The following is a 15,035-nucleotide window of genomic DNA, read 5'->3' on the forward strand; positions in this document are numbered from 1 at the left end:
GTTCTTGCTATTATTTTCATGGTCAGTCCTAACTTAAACAGTGAAAACATACTTATAGTCACCATAATATAATGTGGTCAGTGAATTAGTTGCCAACCACCGATTGACCTGTAAGGTCTGGTAATGCTGACCATTTGAAGCAATAAAGCTCATTTACAGATTGCAAAAACATGGGCTCACACTGCTATATGTTGCCCATAGCAACAGATACTAGCGATCAATTTATAGAATGTAATATATAGCTAAAATGTGTTTGGTTGCCACGGGCAATATACCCCATTTAGCAGGTTTGATACATATTCCCTAAGTGAGCTCAATCGTTTACTTGGTGCATTTCAAGGTGCATGCGTAAGTTTTCCTGCACACCTCTATGAAGACGATGACATTTTGGACTAGACATTCATGTGCAAATGTGTATAATTGTGTAAACCTAAGCCAGGTACATAACAATACAGCATTTGTACCACTAAAGCCCGATTCAGAGTTGCGCACAAGGCCATTTAGCGGACTGATCTTGAGATTAAATTTTCACTGCGCATGCGCCCGAGCCAACCATACCCAACTTTGAGCAGATACTATACAGGCCATGTCAGGTTGTGCAGCCAGTACAGGGAGAAAAGAAAATCCCATCAAAGTTTGTGGAATTAGAATATTTCTTTAATACATAACATTTGCAATTCGAATTTGAAACAAGCAAATGTATTCCTTTATACAGTAATTCAGTGGTTCTTAAACTGGGTTCCATAGCATTCTGGGGTCCCACAGAGCACTTGCAAGGGTGACATAGGTTGGTGGTCCAGGACCAAATCAAATTATTTATGATCAATGTGATGAGCACAATCAGTTGCACACATATTTGTCACTTTTCAAAAATTAAATCGGCACAGTCTCCTGGTGCGTCCTAGTCACTTCACATTGCGACGCAACATGGCAATTGCAGAGATGTACAGGACTTGGCAGCTCAGGCGCAGCACATGGCGTATTCAGGCTAGATGTATGACGACACAATTTACTTAATTTAATCATTATTGCTGATTTCCTTAACATGAGACTTTTGGCCTAGGGTGCCGTGAAAAAAATGATGTGATTAAAACAAAAGTTTGGGAACCAATGCAGTAAAGGTGCCTACACACTGGGCGATCAGGAAAGACAGTACGATTACGACATCGTAATTGTACCGTCGTTCCTGAACCCCTGTCGTGTCTGCACTGAACGATCAGTCGTTCAGTGCAGGCACTGTCCATCATTCCTGAACATGCCAATCTGTCATTATCGACAGATTGTGCTGCATGTTCAGGCGATGGACAATGTCGGAAACGACCAGCGGGAGTGCGCATCGCTGGTCGTTTCTGACATAAAAGTGCACGATTACTGAGCGATTGAACGATTATGATGTCGTAATCGTGCAGTCGCTCAGTAATATCGTCCAGTGTGTAGTGTGTACGCACCTTTAGAGTTATCACGGCTGATGAACAGAAAGGAACCAAATAAAGGTCATGGCTAGTAGCAGACCTAAAACTGTTACATGGTCTTCGGGATGATTATAAAGTAAATCTGTTACAGCCTCTAACCCAATTGATGGAAAACACCAGCCTGAAATGACAAGGACCCAGTGGCATTTCCACTGGCAGCTGAGAGGGTATAACAGTGTGACTCCTAATAAACAGCATAATACAGACAGTGTTAGCCTCATTTGTGTACACACAGAATACTCAATTCATTTAAGCGCAGTACCCCCCTCCATTCACCATTACCAGTTACAAGCTTTGGGTCACCTTAAAGGTACTGCTGCTGAATGAATACACCCCCATTTTATGAGTCAGAGCGCAGGTAGACACTACCAATAATAATAACTGGGAATTCGTTTGTAGGCCCAGTGTTCTGAGGGTGTGTAGGCAGAATTGCAAACGCCGAGATCTCTCTGTTCAGACAGATCTGTTCCACCTGGTAAGGGGCTGGTGCAAATGCGCGCTGACATCGATGACAAGCGGATGATAACGTACGGCTGCATAGATTCACATTCCGAGTACGCAACACGGATGCTTCTGTGGCTTATCTGTGTGCAATCCTGAATCAGACCCTTAGTGAGAAGAAATTGTGGATAAGACATTTCCTTCCAGCCAGTAAAGAAAATCCCATCACAGAGTTGGAGAAATAATGCTGGGTACACACTAGAAGATATGCCATCTTATCCTGCAGTTCAGAGAGATATATTGGGTACATCTAGTTTGTAACGACCGGCGGGTCGTTAGCAACAAAGCACGTCTGTCCTACTGAAGGTCAGATGGGGAATGTCGCTAACAATGTCATGCTGCAGAATTCAGCATGACATGTCCCTCCCCCCCGTTGGACCAGGCATCAGCAAGTGTGTACGCACTTGCCACATGCTGGGTTCGGTCTCCGGTGATGTCACGCTGGGTACACATCATCCAATGTGTATCCAGCTTTACTACATTTCTTTAATATAGCATCTGCAATTCTGATGTGAAACAAGCGTATGTATTCTTTCATCATTTTGTTTTTTAATGAAAAAAAAAAACAAAAAAAAACATTATCACAGCTGTTCAACATCGAGGGGACCAGATAAATATCACGGCCAGTAGCAGACCAATACTGTCACATGGTCCTCAGAGGGACTGGAAAAGTAAATTGGTTACAGTCTCTAACCTAAATGACGAATAACATCAACCTGAAATGACATTCGACAGAGTTCTATTTGAAAGACATAAAGATAAACCTGGAACTTGGCAGGCTATGTCGATGTTTTGGCAAGGCAGCATATGATTACTGTACATTTTATCTTTTAGGAGAAACAAATTAAAAAGGAAGATGGCACATTTCTGTCTTTTCTTTCTAATTCATTGCTGACTTATAACAGCAGCAGTGAAACACGGATGGTGTAATGAAAGAGACAAGCTATTTCTAGGCATTGATCTTTTGAACGGCTGACCATCTGTCATGGTGCCACAAGTGCAGATGGTTATATTTCTTATCTTTTGCTGGGAGGAAGGCCAAGTGAAAGGACATAACAAAAAACTCACAGGTGTGACGTAGTCATGGTTTTGGCGCTTCGAGATTGCGTGACCTGACAAGCCTTCTTCAGGAGCGACTCCAGGAACAGCTCAAGTGCACGAGCTAGGAGAGTGTCAAGGAGCTGAAATAATGATGCAGTAATATACACTGTGGTCCCTGATCAGCTGGCAACCAGCTCCAAAACTTGTTTGCCTCAAACTTGAGTACATAACAAATTCTGATTGAACCAGGTTTTATGGTGGTGAATAGTTATACCTAACACGCGCATCGGAAAATGAGGATGATCTTTGCATGGCACCATTCTCTAAAGTGTGAATAGCAGCTGATACATGGCATGAACGCAAACTATAAAAGTGACAAAGGGCCAGATTCAGCTGAGGACGAAGCAGCTATTACAGCGGCTTACATGGTAGCAGCTGCGATAGCTTTAATTTGGTAACACAGCAGGGGGCATCATGCCTCCTGCATGCATTACTGATCTGAGTTGCGTTGTAGAATGCAATATCGGATCATATGCGATACCATTGGCTGGCTAAGTGACCCAGGGGGTCACATAAGCCGGTCGCCGCAGCTGCAGAAACGAGGCCAGGAAATCTCAGCCAGCTGACAGAGACCCTGGCCTGCCTTTTCTGGGCATGTGGAAAGCCCCCTCCGTGCCCAGAAAAGGCAGCAGACTGTCAATCACGGACTGTCTGCTGCCGAACTGCGAGTAACATCACAGACCCGTACTGCACATGCACAGTACGTGTCCGGCGCATGCGCAGTTTCCTGAACATCGAGAATCTGTAAAAAACTGAGCTGCGTCCAGAGCTGAATGAAGCATTAAACAGAAGGTTAACTATATTTTCATACCAAGCAACATGTCTACAGCAACAGAAAACAGTACTAGTGGGACCGAAACACTTTTTCTGTTTAATACACTGCCTGCGTCCTCAGAGACAGCCATCAGGAAGAGATGGAGAGGTGACCATTTAGCTGAATGAGCTACTCCTTTAAAAAAGCAACACAAAGTGCAACCTTCTCTTTCTCACACTGGTTGGCAGTAATCTATGTGCTAATCCAGGATGGGTGAAAATACTTCAAATACAACTGATAGACGTCTCACGGCTACTGTTATAGTCTACAACATGAATGCATAGGCGGTGCTTTCTACAAAAGGATGCACGATACAGCTGTGGCTCCTGCTCTACCCTGGAGCAATGTGAAAGCAACAATAATCAAAGCACACAGTTATCAGTGTTCTTATGTAAAAGGGATTTCTTTACTGAGGTTGGTAGCTAAAATGTATAAAGGATGAAAATTAATTTGTACGTCAGCTGGAGGCCTAACTAATTTTGCAGTTATATGTACATGCACACAGACTACATGGATATGCAGTGATCGCGGTGAGACAAAAAAATTGTGGGTCCCTGGTAACCCTCACTTTACTAAATTGGGGTCCTACCTGACCATTTCTGGGTCCCATGGGAATGAAAGTTTTATAAAAATCTAACAAACAGAAAAAAATAATGAATGCTAAACAGTTATGTAAAACATTCTTTAGCTTTAATATAGTATAGTATAGGAAGTACAAAATTTGGTTAATCCTTAGTGCAGAATGAGACATTTTTCCTTAATAGACTCAGGTGCTGGTAATCAACATTAGAGCTGTCAGTGTTAGCCAACTAAAGTTTTAGGGGCCCATTTATCATTGAATATTTGAGGTAAAATCCCCGAAAACACCTGTTTTCGGAGGTTTACCTCAAATATTAAGTTTCCCCAGGATGTATCAAGGAGGGACCGCAGCAGGTATCTCCGACACCCGCTGTAATCCCTCCATTCCCACTGGCAGCCGCATCCCCCATAGGTTTCTATGGGGGATGCGATGCTGCCAGCAGTGGCGTAACTTCATCCCAGGTGCCTGGAGGCAAGATAAATGTTGGTGCCCCCCCAAATTAAAATGTATCACCCCCCAGCACCTATGCCAGACCCAGCTGCCACCCCCCTATGCAGTTCCCCCAGTAGTGGTCCCCCTGTGCAGTGCCGCCTATGTAGTGCCCCCCAGTAATGGTCCCCCTTTCCAGTGCCCCAGTAGTAAGGACACCTGTAATACCCCCAGTAGTAAGCCCCCAGTAGTAAACTCCCTGTAGTGCCCTCTGTAGTAAGCCCCTTGTAGAAAGCCCCCAGTAATGCCCCCTATATTAAGCCCCCATATAGTAAGCTCCCTGTAATGCCCCCTGTAGAAAGCCCCCAGTCATAAGCCCCCGTAATGCCCCCTATAATGCCCCCTGTAGTGAGCCACCAATGCCCACTGTAGTGAGCCACCAATAATGCCCACTGTAGTGAGCCCCCCCCCGCGAGCGCACACACGTACAAAAAAACAAAACAAAAACAATACTTACCTCAAACCCCGCTCCAGTGCTGCTGCCTTCCGTCCCCGGCGCCCGCTCCTCGGAACTATGGGACTGACGTCATGATGTCACTCCCATAGTGCATTGCGGGACCTGGAAGCGGAGCTCAGTAGTGAGCTCCGTTCCTCTGGCTACCGCTGGGGGGAAAGAAGGAGCCTGGCGCCCGCTGGTAACACACTCAGCGGGCACCCGGCAAATAGGGGGTGCGACCGCAACTCCCGTATTGACGCCGCTAGAGGTGGAGTGCCGATCATCGGCGCTCCGTCTCCATAGTAGTGCCCGGAACGGGCCGGGGGACAATGGAGCCAGATGCCCCCTTAAGGGCTGGAGCCCGACAACAAGTGACTCCATTGTCTCTGGGAGTTCTGCCACTGGCTGCCAGATTTACCAATATCCGGAATCCGATGCATTCCAGATATTGGCCCCCGCAGCTAACGCCATTAATAATATTGATTTCACCATAATGGGGCTTATAATGTAGGCCCATGATATACAAAGAGCCCATCTATAGGAAGCAGAGGCTGTACATCAATAGGGACAACCCCTGGGACTTCCCCCACTACTGCCAGCACCATTAACAATCCCCCCTTCTCCACTACTCCCAGCATCACTAGCAAACCCCCACTACACCCAGCATCACTAACAACCCCCCACTACACCAAGCATCACCAACAACCCCCCCACTGCTGTACTCCCTGCATCAATAACACCCACCACTACACCCAACATCACTAACAACCCACCCCACTACCACTAACAACCCCCTTATCCACTACTTCCAGCACTACTAACAACCCTCCCACCCACTACTCCCTGCATCATTACCCCTCCCTCCACCTACTCCCTGTTTCAATAACCACCCGCGTTGCTCTATTTTTTTCAGAGGAGGCAGGATCGGTGAATCCAGCTAGGGAGGGACAGCTAGAGAGGCACATGAGAAGTGCGCCCGTCCCCAGCAGCCCAGGCTCCCCTACATACCCTACTGTCGGAGCGTGATGTTCATGCTCCTAGCGGGTCCCTGGAACAGTAGGAGCGGAGGTGCTGTTATGCTGCCGCATGCCACAGAGCAAGACCAGCGGCATGACAGCACCTCCGCTCCTACTGTTCCTTCTAGGATGCAGTCTGAGTCTGGCACCATCCCCCACCCGCCGCGCTAGCCCTCAGTACCTTTAAGCCGGGGGGGCCGGAGTGTCCACGCCGAGGTGGGGTGCAGTTTTCAGACCAGGTGAGCCTCTAGGACCAGGAGCAGTCTTCAGGCCGGGGGGGCGCCGGGACCAGTCTTCGGGCCGGGAGATCAGACACACTACTCTCACGCTGTGAGCTGCTGCAGGGGAACGGCGCACCACGTAATGGCTCCTTTAATAGTCCTCCCTGCAGCCGGAGGCATCAATCATATACCAGGAGATTGGAAAGCAGCAGAGCGCGTTCCCGGGGACCCACCCACTCTGAAAAAGTGAGTCACCGGACTTCAATTGTGGGTAAGATACATAGTGCGTATTTGCATGTCATTATTAGACACTACAAAGGGGACTGTATGAAATGAACAGACCTTTATATTTTTGAAAATTATCTCTTTGGTATACATCTCCATGTAGTACAATGGTTTTATGGTTCCATTTTCATCCCATACTGTATATTTTTTGCTGCAAACGCGAATAAAGATATGGTTCCCACATAAATACAATCGCTTTGTTATAGGTTACCCTACAGAAGCTACACACCTGAGTGATGGCTGTGCCCAGTCTCTTGCTTTGAGGTTTAGCAGTCTACTGAGGCTACCGGATTGATCAGTAGTGCTCATGCTAGCACCCTGCACCTATCACAGCCTGTGCAGTTCCTCTTTCCTGCCTGCGGTTTCGCTCTCTGCTCTGGTGCTTCTAGCACTCTCTGATTTGTATCTCAGCAGCTTGTTGCATCAGCTGAGTGTGCTAGAAGCACCAGAGCAGAGAGCGACACCCCAGGCAGGAAAGAGGGACTGCACGGGTTGCGACAGGTGCAGGGTGCTAGAAAGAACAGTAGCGGTGTATGTCTAATAAGCAGTTTATATTTGCAGACTTTATCATATGCGCAAAGTTAAGCAGGGTACACATTAGATGATATTTCACCCGATCCGACGGGTCAGGCAGACATATAGACATCTCGTCAAAATAGTCTAGTGTGTACCCACTGTTGGCCCAGGGTCATCAGTCACATCGTCCGGTCATTCTTACATGCAGCTCAATCTGAAAATGTGACCGACGATCCCAAGCAGTGGGATGCGGCGGGGGCTTCGTCAGTTGCATCGCTGGGTACACACATTGTTTAGTGTACACCCAGACATATATGAACATAGGGGCTAATTCAGAGATGTGCGCTAACCCGATGGTTAGCACACATCTCAAGATTGTGCCGTTCTGAGATGACACAAGATCCGTACTGCGCATGTGCAGTACGGGTCCTGCGTTAAACGCACACAGAGTGGCAGCAGACTGTCAGTGACTGACAGACCGCTGACGTGTGAGTGGGGAGGGGGCAGCGACAGCTTCCATTTCATAAAATGGAGGCGTGTTACCGCCATTGTGGGGGGAGAGACAAGGCCAGGATCTCCGTCGACTGACATAGATTACATGGCCTCTTTTTAGCATCAGCGGCGGCCAGCTTGCGTGACCCCATGGGTCAGTTAGCCGGCTGATAGTCTTGCAAATGTTCCAGTGTTGCATTCTAGAACGCACTGGATCAGAAATGCATGCAGGAGGCGTGATGCCTCCTGCTGCATTACCATTGCTATAGCAGCTGCTACCATGGCAGCAGCTGCTATAGCAATACCGTCAGACTTTCAATCACCCCCATAGTTAGATATTTCAACTAACCATTAAAGTGCTGCATCTGAAATTTAAAATTAGGGTTTATTAACCGCCACCTCCAGTGCCAGATGTAGCTTCCTGAGCATTTCCCTGGCAAGCAATGTAGTGTAACCACTGGATACACTGTACAGATAGTAGACATTTGTTTTGTATGAGGTCTTCATTGGACACATCCTTGTCAAGATTATTTTACAATAAATCATATCCATAGGGCAATATATGTATGTAATAATGAATAGTTATGTTTATTTTTATAATCTCACTTAATGGTTGCTACTTACTCTGCTGTAGGCAACCATCATTGAACAAGGGCTGTTATGAAGAGGCAGGGAACTAAATTCACCAGCTAAACAAACTCAGTGTTTCAAATAAAAAAAGTGCAAAGAAAAATATAACAGTGTATACAATATCAATATGCAGACACTGGTCAGGTCAATAAGGAATGACAACCCTCCAGATAAGAAAGGACTAAAGCAATCTGAGCCTCATGTATTAACAAAGGATACAAATGATGACAGGAACAGCAGCAGCAACTTTGCCAATTTCTTCATCGGTCTGCATAATCTTCTTTATCCTTGCCTTAAATTAGAGAATACACCTCAGTGAGACAAAAAAAACATTTGATATTTACAATCTATGAGGTGGAATCCATTACAGTCGCTCTTTACCACAGTTTCTGCATACATTTGGAAACTTGCAAAGTAAATCCCAAATATACAGTCTGTTTACATGAAATTAGTTTTAGGGGTAGATTTACTAACCGGAGAGTTGTCAAAGTTCTCTCTCATCAGAGCTTTGACTGTCAATAGAAAGAAATATTAAGCAAACATTATTCAGTATTTATATCTACTGCCGTTTTAAATGTATCAATCAAAGACTAGTGAGTATACCCATCAGATTTAATAGCTTGAAACAGAGATGTGATATTCCAGTACTATAAGCCTGTGGTTCTTAAACTCCACCATTATAGTCCAGGTTTTAAGGCTATCCATGCTTTAGCCCAGATGGTTAAATCAAATTGACTGAGGTACTAATTAAGTCACCTGTGCTCAAGCACGAATATCCATAAAACCTGGACTGTAATGGCAGAGTTTAGGAACCTCTGCTATAAGCAGTCAATGGATTGGTAGTGGATAGAAAGTCCATCACTGTGGATCTAACGTAAAAATTTTAATTACAAAATCCCAGCAACTCCATAAAATGGTTACTGAATTAGAAGGGATAGTAATCTATACTAATATTATAAGAACATTGTGTCTGTTTGTTTGTTTCAAGTTGGCACAAAAACTAGTAAACCGATTTTCATGGAAATGCATCATTTTGTAGTGGAAACTCCTATAAATAACCTGTGCTTTGTTTCATCTAGAGCAGTCAAGTTAATGCTGAGCAATAAACAACATTGATTACATCATTAATGCAAGAGATAGGTGAGTCGCCATGTGCGCGTACAGTAATGGGTGGGGGAGGTGCTTTGCGCCCACATTCACATGAATAGGATAGGCTACATAGCAGTCTGTGCCCAGGGCACACAGTGACATTGTTGTGAGCGGTGGGTGAAGGCGCTGCTGTCACCAGTTCCGTGACAGTGCCCCTATGCAAAGCAATACAACTACAACACCGTAAGTAGAAAAAAAACAAACAAAAATAACAGCAGAAGCAATTTCATAATGGGTGAAGCCGCGGTAAAAAGCTAGTTACTACATAAAACTATAGTTTTGCAAGTTATTAAAAATAAATACTCCCCTCTTGGTAGCTGCCATGTGACGTAAAGGGGGGGTGGGGAGGAAATAAGTGTTGTTTCCATCCTTGAGTGGTAAATGCGGGTCCATACAAAATTCTGCTATGGTGACCACACATAAAAAAATATATATATGAAAGTTTTTTATTGAACAAAAACACCATACATCAAAGTAGCAAGACATAAGTGTAAAAAGTCCAGTACAAATAAAGGAAAACCATACATACAGTGTATAACAGCACAAATATATTCCAGAGCATGTCCATATGCTTTATATTATACAAGTGTTCATTTTGCCCAAGGTTTAACCCAACATAGACAGGAACATAAACGCAGATAATGGAAAGTAAATAAATAACTTAAATGAATAAATAAAAAGAATGTCTGGCACACACCCGCCAGGCAGCGTGATAGGAGGATCACCCAAGAGGATTCTATTTACATACCACTGGGTCAGACGCATACTATGAAAAATTGCAATACAACTTTCCCAAGTGTCAAAGTAAAAAGTGGCCTTTATCTCTTTTTCAAATGTCGTTTCAACCCAGTCCATTCGGAAAATAAAGTTAATTTCTCCCTATACAATTGAAAAGTAATAGGGATTGGGTGTATCTAATCCTGCAAAATGGTCTTTTTTGCTGTGGCACTTATAGCGAGTAATAATTTCCTGCTACCCGGAATAAGTCTCTGACCCCTCGGAAAGATACCTAGGACGGCCCATTCCGAAGTAAGCGGCACAAAATTGACCAGATGGTTTTCGGCCTCCCGCCGTACTCGCCTCCAGAAACCCTGGACTATTGGACACTCCCACAGACAATAATAAAAGGTCAGCCTCCTCCTTGGCACATCTAGGGCAATGGTGGGAGTTGGATAAACCCATTCTGTACCGTCTGTAGGGGGACAAATAGGTCCTATGATGTACGTTTAAAAAAAAGTTTATTATATGAACTAGCAGTTAGCAGTGTACGTGACCTCAGTAGCCCTCTTACCAAATCCTCAGTAGAAAGAGTTGGAAATTGTGTCAGCCATTGGCGTATCCCCTGGCTGACCAAGTCATGGTCTAAATCCCCACTTAAGAATTATATAGATATATATATATATATATATATATATCTATTTATATATTATAGAGATGGCTTTACATGGGGGTATTGGTTCTGAGAGGCATTGATCTAACGGATTACGCCAATCAACAGCAGAGAATGTCCACACCACAGAGGCTACATAATGTTGTGCCTGAAAATAAGCTAGAGGATAAGCCTGTAGAGTCTCAAATTTTGCAGTTGCCTCAAGGAATGTTAGGTGTCGCCGCGCATCTAAGTTGAGCAGATGACTTACACCGTAAAAGCATAGGCCGCCCATCCCTCTTGAAAATCTAAGTTACGCAATAACGGGTGATAAATGGATTTGTGAGCATTCAGGCAAGATTTGTGACGCAGAATGTGCCAGAGGTGCCTAGCTGTCATTAATAAAGGATTGTCATGAACCTCTGACGGAACCTCCTGATCATGAATGTGAAGGAAATATTTTAGGGCCATAGTAAGTAGAAGCGGTGATTCAAGGGATGAATTAGCGTAAATCTTTTGATCTTGTAACCAATCAAGAATCTCATCAAGGAGGCATGGTTATAAACCAAAACATTTGGAAAGTTTAAGCCTCCATTAGATTTAGCTTGATATAGCTTCCTAAAGCTGGGCATCCACTATAAAGTTTTCTGTCAGAAATCTGTCCAATCTGGCTGGTTGGAATGAAAACCTGCAGTCGTCCATTTGCTCGCAAACAGTGGAAAATAGCCAAAAATGGTTGTTCTGACAAATTGGTTAAAACACACAAATGTAACCAATTTGAACAATTTTTTTTGTCCTTTTTTCAGTGTTTAAAACCATATGATCGACTGTCATTTGCTCCCATACATTACCAGGTTTTCATTCCAACCAGCCAGATTGGACAGATATCTGACCGAAAATTGTATAGTGGATGCCCAGCTTAAGGCTAATGAGAGTCCTGCCACAAGAATGATCGATAAAACTTGTTAATTAACTGAATATCCTTATAGTGAGGAGAATGGGTAATGCCTGTAACATATAAATACGGGGCAAGGTCATCATCTTAGTGAGGGCGGTTCTACCAAGGTATGAGAGCGTCAAATGTCTCCAACTCCGGAGCTCCTCAGTAACAAGTCGAGTCATCGAAGGTACATTCATGTCATACAATTGAGCAGGATTTTTGGGCAAAATAATACCTAAATATTCTAAGTGTGAGGAGGCCCAGGAGAATGAAAAGGACGAACCGCAGGAGGAAGTGACAATGGTGGGATGAAGGAACATTGTCCTTCATTTATCTGTATTAACTTGAAGACCAGAGATGTTGCCAAATTGCCCAAACTTTTGCATGATCAGAGGTAATGTATGCTGGGGGTCTTTAATGTATAAAAGAATGTCATTTGCGTATATCGTGAGTTTAATACTACAAGTGCCCACACAAACTCCCTGAAAGTTGGACCATTGTTGCAGAATACGGAGGAGGGGAAAAATGGCAAGATTGAAAAGGAGATGAGAGAGAGGGCATCCTTGTACCACGTAATCCACTGATCAACAATGATGTAGATTGGGAATGATAGAAAAAGTGGAGTAGTTAATAAAATTTGGAGCAAATTCTCTGCGACTCAAAACCTCAAACAAGTGAGGCCAGAGGATCGTATTGAATGCCTTGTGTGTGTCAAGGCTCAGAAGCATGTTCTAAGCATGGGAATCATGGTTAGAGGAAATTATGGCGGCCAGAGCGGTGCGGATGCCTTTAACTGAATGCCTTCCTGTCACAAATCCTAATTGGTGTTCAGTTAAAAGAGTGGGTAAAATTTTCTGTAGGCGAGTGGCCATGATTTAAGCAAGTAATTTAAAATTTACATTTAGCAACGTAATGGGATGGTATGAACCGAGAAGAAGGGGATATTTTTCCAGCTTAGGTAAAAGATTATATGAATGTGACGGAATAGAGGTCATCTTGAAGGATTTTTTAGTACTCTCCTGAATAGTCATATGGATCGGGGGCTTTATGAGCGGGCAAGGCCTTAATTGCATCACCAGTGTTCTCCCCAGGCTGGTTTTTGTGGGTGCACCACCCTGCAAGAAAAAGCCTGCCACCCGGCATTTGGAAGCCTGCAAGTGTGGACAGTATCTGGGAGCTGTATAAAAAAGACCAGATCCTACAGACTTTACAGTTTTTTCATAATCAGACGACTGGGCCTCTAATAAGAAGGAGAATTAATATATAAAATGTTATTTCAAAACATTCTAAAAAGGTCAAGGTTTAAAACATTTTATTATTGCGAAGGACCCCACCCGGCTACTTCTTGATGCCACCCGGCTGGAAAAAATTTCTGGGGAGAACACTGATCACAAAGTTCTTATTCAGTAAATTCCAAGCCCAAGGTGCCACAGCCAATTGAATAGCTTCAGGAACTCATTCCCAGCGCTATTCAACATCGCACTGAATTGAATGAAACTCCCCCATAGTGGATGCATTATATCGGTTTACAGATATTTAGCTGGTCTTGTCCCAGCAGAGCTTACAATCTATATTTTCTATGATATGTACGTACACACATTAGTGCTAAGTTTTATCACAAGCCAGTTAACCTACCAGTGTGTTTTTGGTTTGTGGGAGAAACTGGGACCCCAATAGGAAATCCCTGCAAACACAGAATAGAACATACAAACTCCACACTGATAACGCCCTAGTTCGAAATTAACCCATGACCACAGTGCTGCAAGGCAGCAATTCTGACCATTGTGCCACCCATCATCAACTATTTGTGGCTACCCCTGATTTAAGGGGTATATAAAGTGAAGACAACCAAGAGAAATGTTCCCCCAGTTTGCTCCATGGAGCCAATGAAACAAGTACCAACAACAGATATATTTGATAAGGGAGAAACAGAGGTCTTGCATAGTAATCTCAGAAATGCATCCAGTAGTAGTCCTTTAAGCACAGAAAAAGTATCTTCTAATTAGTGTATACTGCAGACATACATATTGCTATGTGGAAATTGTGCATGGAAGCAATGTGTCAACAGTGGAAGCTCATATTTGCACAATGTTCCCAAGAATCAATCCATCGGTCCCTCCAGATACAGAGGTCTGCAGTGGATGGAGAGCTTGTGGTTAGATTGCTTGGAAAGGAGAACACATGTAATCCTGCCAATAAGAAGGTATGGGTGACATCACATGCAGTGGTTGTACAATAGCCCTCCACTCACTGCACTATTCTAGGTTTACAAATCAGAGTGTTGGGGATAGCATTCATTTCAAAAATTAAACTGTAAAGAGAAAACGTATGCTATAGAATATTAAAAAGAAAATGTGACTGAACCCACACAATAAAGAACTGCTTCAGCTGTGGCAAACCAGTCCAAAGATATAATTGAACAGAATAGGTTGAGCCTGTGCAAAATGAACTACGTGAAAATATAAAAGTGGTGGTGATCCTATACAAGGCAGGAAATTATGAGAGAGCAATGAACCTAAGCAGTGGACAATACACAGGATAATAGCAATTTAGACATTTAAGAGATGAGGTTTCAGGTTTCCACTGGAGACCGCAAAAGCAAGCAGATGAACCCACTGACTGTAGAACAAAGAATTGGGATGAACCTGAAGAATAAGGAACAAGGTAAGAGACTGAAAAAAATGAAATAGGGAATATTAAACCCTATATCCCTGGAATATTCCCTAAACGCTTCAAGTTGAACTCGTCCTCAGTACGAACTCTAAAAGTGCTAAGGATGAGCCCCACTCTGACTGCAGGAGTTCAAATGCGGGAAAGACCTAAAATTCACTGCAATGCTGGCAACTGATGTTAAAGATGGGAGGGGGTGTGGCTTCATCATGCTGGGGTGTGATGTCATTAAGCCCCACCCCCTCACAGCAAAAAATGCTGTGAAATATAAAGTGACAGGGAAGCACACTAAAAAAGAACAAAAAAAACATTCCTATCCCAATCCTGGCACCCGCATTTCAAAGAGTGTAGTCC

At 43.9% G+C, this 15,035-nt stretch overlaps 1 protein-coding gene across 1 annotated transcript in view; it reads right to left on the reverse strand.

Annotated features, from left to right (window-relative positions):
• DRAP1 (DR1 associated protein 1) overlaps positions 1-15,035 on the reverse strand; it is a 46,584-nt gene that overhangs the window by 26,968 nt on the left and 4,581 nt on the right. Inside the window, exons 2-3 of the mRNA XM_088468320.1 lie at positions 8,773-8,845; positions 3,042-3,135 (exon numbers count right to left, since the gene is read on the reverse strand). Of these exons, the coding sequence (XP_088324446.1) occupies positions 3,042-3,135; positions 8,773-8,845 (167 nt within the window). The remainder of the gene's footprint in view (positions 1-3,041; positions 3,136-8,772; positions 8,846-15,035) is intronic.

This window comes from Taudactylus pleione, unplaced genomic scaffold, assembly GCF_031769625.1.
Source record: "Taudactylus pleione unplaced genomic scaffold, aTauple2 ptg000085l, whole genome shotgun sequence".
In the NCBI taxonomy this organism is placed as follows: Eukaryota; Metazoa; Chordata; class Amphibia; order Anura; family Myobatrachidae; genus Taudactylus; species Taudactylus pleione.